Source organism: Aulonocara sp. 'chitande type north' Nkhata Bay, linkage group LG5, assembly GCF_057382095.1.
Source record: "Aulonocara sp. 'chitande type north' Nkhata Bay isolate Kocher_YH1m ecotype deep benthic linkage group LG5, A_spYH_male_GT1.1, whole genome shotgun sequence".
Lineage (NCBI taxonomy): Eukaryota > Metazoa > Chordata > Actinopteri > Cichliformes > Cichlidae > Aulonocara > Aulonocara sp. 'chitande type north' Nkhata Bay.
The window spans coordinates 47416409-47431349 of NC_141348.1; the positions used below are offsets into that span (position 1 = coordinate 47416409).

At 38.6% G+C, this 14941-nt stretch overlaps 1 protein-coding gene across 1 annotated transcript; it reads left to right on the forward strand.

Annotated features, from left to right (window-relative positions):
• The first annotated feature begins 1286 nt into the window (after positions 1-1286).
• LOC147331548 (proteasome inhibitor PI31 subunit-like) lies at positions 1287-14646 on the forward strand. Its single transcript, XM_086293961.1, has 7 exons — positions 1287-1543; positions 2743-2895; positions 3815-3897; positions 4295-4492; positions 9931-9987; positions 11964-12125; positions 13856-14646. Exons 1-7 carry the CDS (start codon positions 1415-1417, stop codon positions 13905-13907), a joined length of 834 nt encoding a protein of 277 aa, XP_086150087.1. The 5' UTR covers positions 1287-1414; the 3' UTR covers positions 13908-14646.
• Positions 14647-14941: the final 295 nt, after the last annotated feature.

The following is a 14941-nucleotide window of genomic DNA, read 5'->3' on the forward strand; positions in this document are numbered from 1 at the left end:
GGTTTAAAAATATAAATTTACTTTTTTCCTGATCAAGTTGGGATCATTAAAATAGGTTCACACAAATAATACAATAACAAGCATAAAATGCCGTCTGAAAATTAATCAACTGACATTTTAGATTTTTTTAAATTATCGCTTGTGTTTTTGATGCGTACATATCTTTATTCTTTAGATCAGGGGTCTTAAAGCTGTAGGCCACTGCTGGCATTGTCATCTTATTGGAGAGCACTTTAGTGTTCTAGGAGTACAAAAACAAACAAACAAGAAAACACACAAATATCTTAGAAAATGTAGTGTTTAGTTTGTTTTTGAATTTCAAATATTGTATAACAAGATAAAATTGCAAAGGTGAACGCATTTCTTCCCTCACTATTAACTAACTGAAGCCTTTCATTGAACTGCCAAATAAACAAATTGGTACTCTCTTTCTGGCCAGACACGTGGCAGCATTTCTGTTATATTTATTTAACAACATAAAAATGCAGAAATAAGTGATTTTTGACTGCTAGTGAAAACTGTTTTCTTTACAAATAACTCTCACTGAACTAACACAGCCAATCCCTCAACATGTTTGTACTCTCTGCTCATATTGCTTTCATATAAAATCATTTTTTGCTTTTTAAGGAACTTATTTTAACATTGCACTTATTGCACCCTAACAATAAATAAATAAATAAATAAATAAATAAATAAATAAATAAATAACTTCAAGGGTCAAATTGTACTATATTTCTTCATGTCAATATACACGCCCCAAGTAGGGGTGACGTGGGCTGCAAGTGGCCCCCGGCCTGCGAGTTTGAGGCCCCTGTTTTAAATTAACAGTTATACAGAGATATGAGCTCTTTTAAGATGCAATGAATTGAAGTAGGGCCGATTTCAACATTATTATATTTAACCCAAACAAAATAAAACCCAGGTATGAGAAAAATATTTTAGTTTGGTGCATTGGTGCACATGTTTTGTAAGGATGAAAAACGCAACACTTCATGCCTACATGACATGAAGAGTTGAGTTTGTATTTTAATACTTCGTCTAAATTTCCCCCTTACAAATACACTCACATTATAGTAAAAGTAACCAAGAAACTAAGAAAAACTGAACTGAAATAAGAAAACCTAATCTGAGAGTGAATCAAAATGAAACTTAATTGAAGCTAAAAATACTAAATGAAATAGAAATAAAGCTTAATGAAAAAAGGTCATTACGTCACATAATATCACTGGATATTTGCAGATATGTACCGTTCGGTCAGCTCTCTGGTGCTTTTAAACTGAAAAGCCGGGAAGCGGAAATGGTTCCTGTTGCTTGGCACCGAACTGCAGCTTGACTCAGTGAAGCTGCTACACAGACTTTCGTTTTCATTTCTTTTGCCTGAAACTGTACCGATGTTGGCAGATTGAAGGAAAACATGGCTGGCTTGGAGGTGTTGTACACCTGTGTCGCAGGTAACATCACCTGCCCGCAGGACGCCGTTGTGTGTTTTGTTCACTGGGAGTTGATAAAGAACGGATACAGGTGCATCGGCTCAGGAGACGAGGTGAGTTCGCTTAGTTTAGCTAAATCTTGTGTTAAATTATCCCACATTATGGCAAAGATAATATTTTCTTTTTACATCATTCTTACGCCAAATTGGGGAATGCAAATTAAATATTAGCAAAAAGATTCTGTGTATGTGGTTTTCGATGTTTTTCAGACCGTAATTCCAATAATTCTTAAAATGTCGGTTTTTCCAAGGGAGTTCTGTATGTAATTCTCAATGTACATTAGCTATAGCTTCATAAACAAGCATCACCTCCCGTGTGAAGCTGACGTTAACGCGAAGAATTTAAAAGTGTGAGAAATGCGTTTTAGGTTTCTTTAATCCAACTGTCATGGCTGATATTCAGCTTGACGGCATCTGTTTTAAGAGGGACAGTTTACCAAAACTGTCATGTCATCTTTAGCTGGCTAACCCACTGGGGGCAGTCATCCTGAAACACCACGGGAGTTTATGACACAGATTCGTGTTAGTGTGCAGCCTTGCTATCCTCCACCCTCTCCCATTGTTCATTTTACAGAAATCAACAGGTAATCAGTATTATTTTTAAAATGAAGCATTTATAATGAGATTTAACGTGAAAAGGGAAACGTTTGGCATCTCTGTGTGATTGTTTTACATAAAAACACTCTGGAATGACACCTACCATTTAGTAAAGTGACCCAGTTCCAAATGAGACATTTCTCTTTATTTTGAACATGATGACATGTTGAAAAGTTTTTTTTTCTTTAGATATAAATAATGAGAAATTTTTATGCACCTAAAAATGAATTCACTCTACCGGATTTTTATGTGTATCATTATCATTATTATATTTATTTTTTCCACGTTCGTTTTTTATTTTATTATGTGGAATTTTTACGTTATTGACCAATGTTGTTTTGTCACATTTTAATTATAGGGTTAGTCTTGTTTATGTTAGCTAGTTTTAGTCTGTTTTACTGCAGCAACACAAGAATCTGCAATATGTTTACAATTTTTTACAACAATCTTACAACCTTAGTGATGAGATTAGTATATGTTATATCTAATAATAACACATATTTCTTGCTGTAGTTCTTATGTATTGTTTTGTTATTTGCAGTGAACTGGCCAAATTCTGATAACAAATATTGTGAAAAGAAAAAGCAGGTTTCTGATTGAATTGACCCCCTTTGTTTTTATCTGTCTTCACGGCCTCTGTGACCTTCCTGCTCCAGGCCCGCAGCAGTGATAAGAAGTCCGAGCTGCTGCCTGCTGACTGGAGTAACAACAAAGAGCTGTACAGTCTGCGATACAAAGCCAACAACAGTGACACCCAAATGCTCCTCAAGGCAATCACTGTTGATTCCACCTTGATCTTCAATCTGATGGTAAGCACATAAACATTTGATTTGAATCTTAATTAGTTTTCTAGACAATGGCAATTTAAAATAGTGCTTTAAAAATTATGGTAGTTTGTGGGTTTTTTCCCTCTATTAATGACAGCAGAAACCTGAAATTTTGCATAATTACGAGGACGTTATACTGCCACTGTTCTATCAAAGTTTAAAACGAATGTCCTCATATGTGGATCTCGTTTTTCTCAGAAACAAAAATTATGTAAAAAAAAAAAGAAATCTGGTAAGTCTTAGTTTTTAAATTCATCAGGTTCCAATCAGCCCAAATAGCAAAGAGAAATTTAAAATGCCATGAAAGAGTTCAGGTCTTAGGAGGTTAAGAAGAAGATTTTTTCCTCTGGATTATTTTTCATTGGAGCACTGATATAGACCGACCAGTTTATCCTGCATTTCAGTCCTGATGTAAGGATCCATAAAAAGCCTTAAAAGGGATCAAGTCAGATTTTCTAAGTTTGAATCTTGATGTTCAGAGCAGACATCACTGCAGCCAGGGGTGAGGTCGCAAACACTTTACTTTTAAATTTGTGTTTTTTTCGGTCATTCGAGTTTGTATCGATTAAAATGTTTCGATTAGTTTAGTGTTTAGTTCAGTGAGTTTTAGTTTTTGTCATTCATATACGGGTCGTATTACTGCACTGTAAGACTGGAGAAATGTAGATCTATGCAAAGATCTGACACACAGTTGCGTAAAATAAGAAAATATGATTTAGGTTCAGTTTATTATTTTCTAGTTTGTTGAGATATTATTCTCCATGTTAATCTATCTTTTTAATGGATCGTGTGTGTGTGTGTGTGCGCGCGTGTGTGTGTGCGCGCGTGTGTGTGTGTGCGCGTGTGTGTGTGTGCGCGTGTGTGTGTGTGCGCGTGTGTGTGTGTGTGTGTGTGTGTGTAGAACTCCAGCACACAGCAGGTGTCGGACTTAACGGTGAACATCAACGACCACGTGAACACTGACCAGCTTCACACATTTGACAGGTTATTTTTTTGAGCTGCTCTACTTTATTAAGCTTTTATTCTGTTGTCTTATGTTGTTCTGATTATTATAATTGTTGTGTTAGACTTTTGGATCCTGTAAGGGACAAACTTTCCAACTTTAGGAAGAAATGTATAAATAGTAATAAAGTATGCCTCGTACTCAGCCTGCCTTTTAAGGTCATCTCAGATTGATACCCACTTGTTGTTGAAATCTTTTATTTGTTGGAAAAAGCCTATTATAAAAAGGTTGTCTGATAGGGAGGGTGGCCTTGAAGGGCAGTTTGTTTGATAACTAAAGATTATTTTGAATTGTGAGTCATGCTTAGCAACTCTGGTATAGTCAGAAAATAAACATATAGAGCTGAAAAATAAATGAAGTCATCTCTCTTCTCTGCAGTGTGTTCAAAGATGCAGACAGTTTGTCAGAGAAGGTGAAGACTCAGCTGCTGCCCCCCCTGGACAGACCGACCGGACAGAGAGCAGAGAGGAAGAGTCAGCGGGATGAGGAAGAGGAGGCGCAGAGAAGAAGAGGAGAGGACAGTGACCCCCTCCGTATTCCCAGCAGGAATCCTCGCCAGGGGACACACCCTCACTGGTTGGTGATGATACAAACTGTGCATGCAAAACTTTACAACAAAACTCATGAACTGATCGTTAAATATGTACATTTTACTGTCATGTGTGACACACAGTTATGGTTGGCACATATTTGTAATGTTCCTGGTTTCTCTCTCTTTTGCATTTGTGGAAAAAAGAGGATACTGCCTGAAACTATGAGTCAAATAGAGATAATAACGAATGCCTTGCTTACTAATTTTTCTATATCCACCTACTTTTGCTCATTAATGAGGTTCTCCCACCAGCATAGGATCAAGTAATTAATCTAATGTACATTCATGAAGTTTTAACCTTATATTTGTGGTATTTCTAGTTTTACTCAGGCTGAATATAGTTTAGTCTATTCATTGGCAGTCTGGCCTGTTCAGGTTTTCCGGTTTTGTGTGCATTAATGTGCATTACTCACTCACTTAATAAATTCGAACAGTCTAAAAGTCCAGTTTAACCTTGAACGATTTTAGATTTGTTTGCACTTTGCAGACTTGGAAAGAACTACATGACGGAAAATCAATGAACAACCAACAAGTTGTAATCCTTAACATTTTCATGGCATCAGAGCCTCGTGTTATTAATATTTATGACTGACATTTTGGCATTTGATACACACACACACACACACACACACACCCCTGGATGTGCTGAGATTGTGGCTTGTAATACGTCTAGACGGAGCATCTGTTGGCAAATGAGGACAGAGCTCAGGCTGTGTGTGTGTGTGTGTGTGTGTGTGTGTGTGTGTGTGTGTGTGTGTGTGTGTGTGTGTGTTTTACTCATGTTCAGGGACCTAAATCTGTTTATACATTCCCTTCTGGGGACACAAAGCAAGTTCCCATAAATTAATTATTACAAGGAAAGACTTAGTTTAACGTTCTGGTAAGTGTCCAGAGAATGAATGTGAGTGTAATAAGTGTGTGTGTCTTTGTAACATCCTCTATATCAGCGGTCCCCAACCTTTTTTGCGCCGCGGACCGGTTTATGTCCGACAGTATTTTCACGGATCGGCCTTTAAGGTGTTGCGGATAAATACAACAAAATGAAACCACTACCGGTACCAAAAAAGGAAGATTTATTCATAACACACAGGAAAAGACCCAGGGAAACAGAGTTAACGATAAAATCAATTTAAAAAAAAGATAAAAACCCTGTGGGCTAAGCAGAAGGTTTGAGTAAGGTTAGGGTGAGGCGAGTCAGAGAGCAGTAAGTACAGACACAGTGTTGTAAAGAAAAGAGGTCTGAAGGCTCTTAGTGAAACACTAGTCATCACTCTCCTTCTCATATTTGTTCACAGTCCGCAAGCAAGCGGCCATTAGCCAAAACAGGGATGATATACTGCACCTGTCCTGCACTATTACACTGCACTATTTTATGTAGCTTGCCAAATTACATTAAATAACATGATCCATGGTCGTAGCTATAGACAGTACCAAAGATGGATGGAGCCACTCTCTGGTGTGTTAAGTCTCTTTTGAAACAGACGTGATAAGACCGGAGTGCATCTGACTTACAAGCTGAGGATATTGTCGTCTCACAGGTTAACAACTTGTCATTACCTAGTGAACGTACCCTGGATAATCATCATTTCTGAAAATTAGAATTTCCACAATTTACCAAATACATTCATGTTTTAATCAGTTTGACCTGATTGAGCCGATAAAGGCATCAGAAAGCGTTTGCTGAGGTCAGGGCTGTGACCACGCCTAACTTTTTTGTCTTTGATATTAACTAAGGAGTTTTTTTTCCTTACTGAAAATGGACCTTTGGGCGGCTGACTGTAAGTAAGCACGATTGCTCAGCATATAGTTAAGGCAGGGAGTCTGGGCTACCTTTTGTAACAGATGTCTTGGCATTTTCCTGATGATTCTACACATTTGAAAAACTAAAAACTACTTACGATATGAATTAAGCTCCATTTAAAAATGTTTAAACATATTTTTCTTTGGTGGAAAAGAATGTTTTGGCAACAGCTTTCTTTCTGTCTAGAACAGTATGTATTTTAGTCATTCATAGTGACACAAAGCAAAGCCAACACAGGGTGGTTGGATGGTGCTAACAGATGAGCTAAATTTAGCTCATCTGCAAAAATCTGCTTAGTGTGTCACAGTAGATGTTATAGTGTAGTCATAGAAAAATGGCAGGTAGATGTAGCAAATAAGTTAGCTTGGATAAATTAGCTGTCCTTTTTTTACATTTTATTTTGTGAAATAAGATGGAGTGCAATTTATCCATGTTAGCAGGAAATCATTAGTCAGAATAAAGTAAGAATAAACCAAACAGTCCTTTAGATTAATTTCACTCTAGTCCATCTCTGCAGACGTGGTTCACTACCTGGCTAAGCTTAACTAGTTAACTTTAAGAAACACCAGTGCATTGGCACATACTGGTGTTTTAATGGGTGATGTTTGATAGAACAAAAGCTGAAGAGAGCAGGGTTGTTGTTTTTTTGTTTTTTTTAATTCGTTCATTGTTTATTTATAGTAAACGTGAAAATCTTTAACATCCACTAAAAGTGACTTTAAATTTAACTTATGGCAGCATTTTCTGATAAAAATGCGCATTTTGTTTGGTGATGTTAAATGTGGTTATCCTGGAAATGAAGTCAGTGTAACGTCATCTGAAGTGATGGAAACATGAGCACATGTGTGAGCGAGAGCTGCGAGACAGAATCACTCTGACTTTCACTCCTCATCTCATCTCCCTCCTCCTCTTCCTCCCCCGTCCTCTTAGCCATGACCCGCTCAGATGAGATGCGAGATGATGTCAGCACTTTATCGACCTCCTGCTGTCACCTCCTTGTCCCGAGAGAGGTGCAGACAGAGGGGGAGGGAGATGAGGATGAGAAACGGTGACAGATGGGAGAAAGTAAAAGTTAAGAGGAGAACAGACCAAGATAATGGAGAGAAAGTAAGAAAGCACTCCTGAATCCTTAAGAGACGATTCGGGAGTAACAATTCAGAGAAACAAGCAGAGTGATGGCAAAAGCAAAGACAAGACAAGGGAGGGGGCAGAACCTGAAGACCTGAAGGTTGGATGAATCAGATGTGGGACTCTCCACCAGTCTTACTAGAAGCTGAATCAAGCATGCCTGTGTGTTTCCATTTTTAAAGTTACTCTTAGAGCAACTGTCTTTTATAAATGACATTAGTCATTGATGATTCTAAGCTGCAGGATCCAGTTAAAGTGAAATAATGATTGTAGGATCAATAAATAAATGAGAATTATAAAATAAATAGATAACATGTTTTTGTTAAGATGGAAACTGTTACCCCCCAAACATCTAGGAAATGTTAGAGAATCAGAATTAGTTTTCAAAAGTCAAACTCGCAGATTCTTAAAACGTGTTGCTTTTTGCTGACCACTTAAAGTCCTTTAGACTACAATCAGAAAAGTCCAGCTGGGATTTGAACCAGGAACCTTTCTGTTGTGAGGTGACAGTGCTAACAACTCCTTTACTGTGTCTCCTCAGTCCTTCAGTCTCCCAAAAGCTGACTTCCCAAAAGTTTTCACATTTGGGAAGCCTTTTAAAAAGTAATTTTTTTTAAATTTTTGCATTCTTTTAAATATACCAGAATCAGAATACTTTAATAATCAATAAGGTAACTATGTATGTAAAATAATGAACCAGCTAGCGATTGTCAAATGGACATCAATATTCTGCATTCAAAATGCAATAAAACTAAATTTTCTACATCAACTATCGTCCCAAAGTTGAGCATTTTTAATGTCTAAAAAGAACCAGATTCAGTCGTCTCAAACAAGCCTGGAAAGGGAATGTTCAAATTATATGAGGTCCATGTATGTACAATTACGTACAGCTTTCAGACCACTCTAAATGACAACTGATCTATTTTTTCTACTCTTGGCTCTAAATGATGTCACTAAGAGAGGATTTCCCTAATATGGTCGTCTGGCACAGCTCTTTTTGGAAATCCACAAAAGTTGATTCTGTTCATCTGGATGTAACGTTTTCAGTGGCAGAAACCTTTTGTTTCCAACAATGGGCTGGCAGATCAGTTAATTGATCATTGATATGCAAATTCACATGACCATTGATCAACAACCACTGATCAAAGCCCGTGATCAATGGCCACTGATCAATGTCCATGAGTACCATTCACAGAGAGTTGGGGAATGGCTGCGATCACTGTATGATGGTGAGAGATGTACCCTTAGGCCCCCTCCTTGAGAATTTACATATTAATGATCAAGGAACTGACCTCCCAGCCCATTGTTCCTTCAGTTATGCTAGTTTAAGTCATTATGCAAATGTACACTTTATAAGATTGGGGAAACCTGCAGTCAGCTGAGACTGAAGAAGTCACCTGGATGAGTGACGAAAAGTTTCTCCCACTGAAAACGTTGCGTCCAGATGAACAGAATCAGCTTTTGGGGATTTTCTTCCCTGGATGATTGAGCATCCATCAAGTGTGTTTTTCACCAGAGATTTTTCTTTACGTTTCGCTCTGAGAATCTTCACCTTCTGGTTGTCCTGACAATTTGACTGCCTGAAGTAAGTCCTACTATTATCCCAGAGGACCAAAGGAGGAAATGCCGGGGTTTCAGTGCTGGAACTGTCCCACTGATTATCATGGGGAATGTGAGGCGCTTAGTCAGTGATATGGACGAGCTCGGTGAGCTGATTAAGACTCAGAGGGAACACCGTTAGTGGAGTTTGATGTGCTCCTTGCAGACGTTGTCATGGCAGCAACCAGAAATGTGGAAGGCTTGTGATTGAAAAGTAGTCTCCTCTCGAACACGCTGCTGCGAAGGAGCGTTTCAGTGGCGTGAATATTAAAGCGCATGCTGAATGCATTAACATGCCTGAGAGAGTTCGTCATATCATTGAATTCAGTTTGAATCACCGCACTTGGGATGTCTTCCTCAACTGACGAAGGTCCTCCAAATGACCGTGGCTGTGTGTGGTAAATGGCTATGGATAATTAATGGACCCAGACCATCCTCTGCACCACTTAGCGGACATGCAGCCGAACTCATTTTTCTCACTCTTTTATCTCCTCAGAAACATGGACACATACAGAAAGTCTTTACCACCTCATAACACATTCGTTTTACGTTTAAGCTGCTCATTGTATGATATAAGATTTTTACATTTTTATAATTTTACTTTTATTGTAAGGTGTTTTTATTGTTTTCGCTCTTGCAGTGGTGAATTTTGAGCATAAATAAAGTATTTATTTTTATTAGATGTTGGTGAAGAAGATCGTCGGTTGTGTTTCACGTATTTGACACGTTGCTAGCTGTTGTAGTTTGTTTTCCATTGTAAAATGATGTTAGACTGATCCTGTATTTAACTGGTTTTGATGTTTACGTGTGTGTGTGTGTGTGTGTGTGTGTGTGTGTGTGTGTGTGTGTGTGTGTGTGTGTTTGTTTGTTTGTTTGTTTGTTTGTTTGTTTCAGGCCCGACCCCATGGTTCCTCCGTTTGCAGCTGGAGGAGCAGATCTGGATCCCTTTGGGTGAGTCTGTCTCTTCCTGTCATGTTTAAATCCTTTAAATCTGTTTATGGAATTCAATCTCAGACATGCATTTAAGCATTCTCCTGGGTTTTCCCTAATCTGGGATTTGAGGATGAATAGTCGGCCCTCACAGCAGCGGACAGCTCTGGATTACTGGCGCGTGTCCAGCTGAAAGCGAAGCTTTAAGCTCAGATGTCAGAGAGTCGCAGAAAAGATGACAAACAAAAGCAGCTGCAGACTCAGAATCTAAGTTTAGTTTTAACATTAATTTTTTATCAGCTCGAGCTTTTCTATTGTGCTAACACAAGCTTTGTATTGAAGTACCTTCCACCAGGACACTTTTTAAATCACTGAAGGTTAATCTGATCTCCTTGTTTCCCCATATGTAGCTTTAAGTATCAGCTTGTCAAAATACCTCACTGTAATGTGGAAGTAAAGCAAATTAATCAAACCCAAGTTTTTGTTGAAAGCTGCCCTTTAATAACTGATTGATATTTTTACCCCAGGAGTATGCAGGCATTACTCTTCTACAATTAGTCCAGGTAGTGGCACCAGTATAAATTTCATAAAGAGAGCTATTGCTTGGCATACAGGGTTCAAAATCAAACATATTTTAGTCAGAAAAAGATATTAACATTTTAAAAGATCTCTACAAGTCGCACTATATATGATTCAGGGACTCTTCGCTTCTATGTAAACATGAAAACCTGGTTAAAACACACCTGTGGTCATAGTTGCTCAATGCTTGTCTTGCTTTGTTGCGCTTTCGTCACGTTTGTAATGTTGGTATGTTTGTGCTTTATGGTTTTTAGAGACTAAATTTAGCCCGTCCAGAAGGCGGCTGATGGCACATTGTTTTTTACAGTATAGATGTTATAAAAGATGGACATAGTTACTGTGACATCACCCACTCTTAAAACCTCGCCCTAATTATTTTTGCTGTCAGCACTTAGTGTTGTGTAACCAGATGAGACTAGCAAGGTTAATGAGAGTAACAGACAAATCTGAAGGTAATGGGCGAACACTGGACAGTCCTCTTATTTTTCTTTAAAAGTGGCCATAATTTACAAAATGATCTCCCCGTTTTATTCAGTATGACCTGAAACAGGCGACTCAGCCCATGAAATCTCCAGGAAAGTGTTTAATGAGGTCTCAGAGAGTGCCGTTTTCCTACAGACTTCTTTATAACCACCAGGAGTCGTCTCCTTCTGGCCATTAGAAATAAAGTTTGCTTAACATCAACTTCCCTTTTCAGACTCGAACGAAGCAAACATCTCCAAACTGAGTCGCAGCTATTATGTAACTAGTTTTCTTACAGTTTTTAATAATTGCTAAACTCAACCCCACCTTAAGATTTTTCTGGTTCACTTACAAGGTGAGCTTTTGGCCGAGCCCTGCAGAAGAGCCAATAAGGCCCATGAGAGGTTTTTAATGGCAGCCAAGTGATCCAGTATGACCCACAGCACATGTACACAATGTAAAAAGGGCAGAGGGCATCCATTTGTATATGTTTTTGGGTTGTGTTGCAAGATGTTATCCCCCCTAACCTGTGCTTCAAGTACACTGATAAAGTGGGCGTGTTTAAAAACCAACTCAAGGTGGACTTTATTTGTTGTGTTTAGTGTGTATTAGCGTTTTGTTCTTTGGTTTGATTTCTGTACTGGGGAGCTCTTTACGACGTCTGTTTTTGAAACAGTCTTGTTTGGATGTCGAGCGTGGTGTAAGCTGGATAATACTTTTGAAACCGCCGCTCCGCGGTGGGTTGTTTTTAGTTCCGTCGTCATCCATTACAATCATGAAAGTACAACTTGTTTAGGATTTTTTTTTATGTTATAATAACATTGTTACTTAACTAGTGATTTATTTTTAAACACTTTCAGATAAAACCTGTAGCCTGTTTATCTTTGACAAAGTCAACAAAACCAGCTGACACGTGTCCTTCTCTTGAATCTCTGAACTCCGCCTCCCCTCCTCAGTTCTCGTGGTGGTGGTGGGATGATAGTCGACCCCTTGAGGTCAGGTTATCCTCGCTCTGGCTTTGACCCGTCTAGTGGGATACCAGACATTCTGCCTCCTGGAGCCGTTCCCCCAGGAGCTCGCTTCGATCCGTTTGGACCCGTCGGACGTCACAGACCAGGGTGAGACACACACACACACACACACACACACACACACACACACACGCACACACACGCCTCCATCTGTCTGCACTAATTCAGGCTGTAACAGCTCCTCAGCTGTGAGGCTCCACTGAACCTCTCAAAGGGTCAAAGACACTTTGAATTTCGACATAAAATAAATTCTCAAAAAAAAAGATCTTATCTTTCGACTTGATCAAAAATCCAAATCCAAGAGCAGCGTTAAATCAGTCAGTGGTCTTATTAAAGATTTTTTTTTTTTTTTACTTCTCAGCTGCAGCTTCACCAGATTTAATTCAGCAGAAATGAAACACAACAAAGCTGCACCCATTTTAATCTCAGTAATACCAGATGGCCTCTCCATTTTAGCAATTTAAAGAGTTTTGAGGAGCCACCTTACATAATGGAGGCAGCTCTTGACTCTGTGTCAATCCAAATAAAGGCTTATAATGGTTACAACATCTTAGATTTGTATGATTTACTCCACTGAAAGATACATTCTTCACAGAACAAATAAGAAAATTGAAAGCAGCTTTGAAGCAAATTAAATACAACAGTTGTGTAATTTCTTATGTATTACAGAAACATTTGGTGCCATTTTCAAGATTCATTGTAAAATAAAACTTTGCATGATTATTAGATAATCATGCAAAGTTGCCTTAAAGTTGTTGTTTTTGATATAAACGTGAAGATAATGACAGAAAAAAAAGTATATTAGTCACCTTCCAGCCTCATTTATAGACACAGATTTTAGTGACTCTATAGCTAAATAGACTAATAAACCAGATTTAATAAACAAGTAAAGGTTGCCTGTTGTCCTGGAAAAAAAACCCGTCTTAGTTCTGTAGTAAGATTGTGTGTTTAAAGTTCCAGTCGCTCGGTGTCAGTCCAACAGCCGCGACCGTCCAGCTCAAGTTCCTGCTGGAGAGGCAGAGGAGTCCCCAGCAGCATTTTCAGCAAATGCAATAAAGCAAAGCAAAATCGCCTGCTTGGCATTTATCTAGCTCCAAACTGATATAGATGAAACTCACAACTGAGACAACCATAAGGAAAATAATTAGATGAAGGATGCCTCTGTTTGCAGCCTTAAGTGCTGTGAGTGTGCAGAAATGCATACACAGTTTTTCAATCTGCTTCTGTTATGAAGCTTTTCAGCCCAAAATAAAGGACAGAAAGCACTAAAGAGGGTTTAATTGTTAGAGCCTCTGCTTTGTGTTGTGAACAACTGAAATCACTGCAACAAGAACTTTTGTGCTTTCCAGGTTGACTGTGCATTATCTTGAATTATAAAGGAGACACACCGAAAACTTTTCCAAATAAAATAGCAAAAATCAGTCCAACAGCAGGCAGTGGACTCCACTAACACTAATCATTGGCAGGCGGTGTATTTGCTCCATTACCTAACCCTGCCCTGCAGGCCTCAGCCTGAACACCAGGAGTCAAAATAAAAATAAGACAAAATATGAAAAAATGACAGTATATAAAATATGACGATGGTGAATGGGCCAGCACCTTCTTATTCAGCTGAGCACTTGGTTACTCCTCATTCACCAAATCACACACACATTCATACAGCACTTTTATCTATGTCCAATCTGTGCACTCACACTCGATCCTTGCCCAAGTAGACTTAAGACGTGTGCACAGCAGGAGTCGGGGATCGAACCACCCACCTTCCACTGGCTACAGTAACAACAGCTCTGTGTGTTTCTCTTGTTTTTGTTTTTTAGGCCGGATCCAGACCACATGCCCCCTCCTGGCTACGATGACATGTTCATGTAGTACCCTGGATTGTTTCCCGATTTTCTACTTCCTGTTTGCTATTTACATCAGCATCTTTTCCTCCAGCCGATAGCAGCCGCCTTCTCCTCTCTGAGGGTTTGGTTTCATCCGTGTTTGTGGCCTGAAGATTTTCATTTTTCTCTTTTTGAGAAGGAGGGTTTGTTTTCTGATTGCTCATTTCATATGAATTAAATCTTTAGGATGCAAACTGACATAACAAAAACCCAGTTACTGCTGTCTCAAATATCCGTGACTTTGAAATGAAAAAGTTGCTCCAATGTAAAAGAGCCCCTAAAAGAACAATGCCATACAGATGAAGGTCGCGCATAATAAACTCATATTTTGTCTTTTATACTGACATCTGAACATTGCTGAGCAGTATTATTTTGTGAAGTAATGAGGTGACATTTGGCTGCAGGGCGAGATCTGCGAGTCTGGAGATTACTGCATAAATGAAAAATCTCACCTTTGATCAACAGAACCACCGAGATGCTTAAATCTAAAAACATGTACGAGTGAAAACCCCTGTCTCTGCCCTTTGCTTCCTAAATAATAGATCCCATCAAACTCCATCTACCAGTTTATTAATAAAAGAGTGCTTCTTCTTTTTCATTTTTGATGTGAAAATATTAAAGAACACTGAAACATGGTTCTTTATTTGTGTTTAGATTGTTGTCAATTGAACAAGTCTATTTAATGATCTCAGTAATATATACTGAATAAAAACCCTTTGACGAGATGCTCTGGTTTTTGTTACTGAACTTTTTTTTTTTCTATAAACTGCACATCAGAGATGGACATACCCACTGTTGCATCCTCTACAGTAGCTACTGTGTTGGTACCTGACAGTAATCAGGAATTTGGGTTTTCGTCATATTTTTTTTTTTTAACTTACCAATTAGTGCGAGCTAGCTTGGCCAGCTAAAACTGTACAGGTGCGTTCACAGAGAAACACAATCTGACTCATAGTGTAAAATTACTCACCAAAACTGGATCACAGGTACCTTGGACAGGCTGTAGTACAACTAACACAA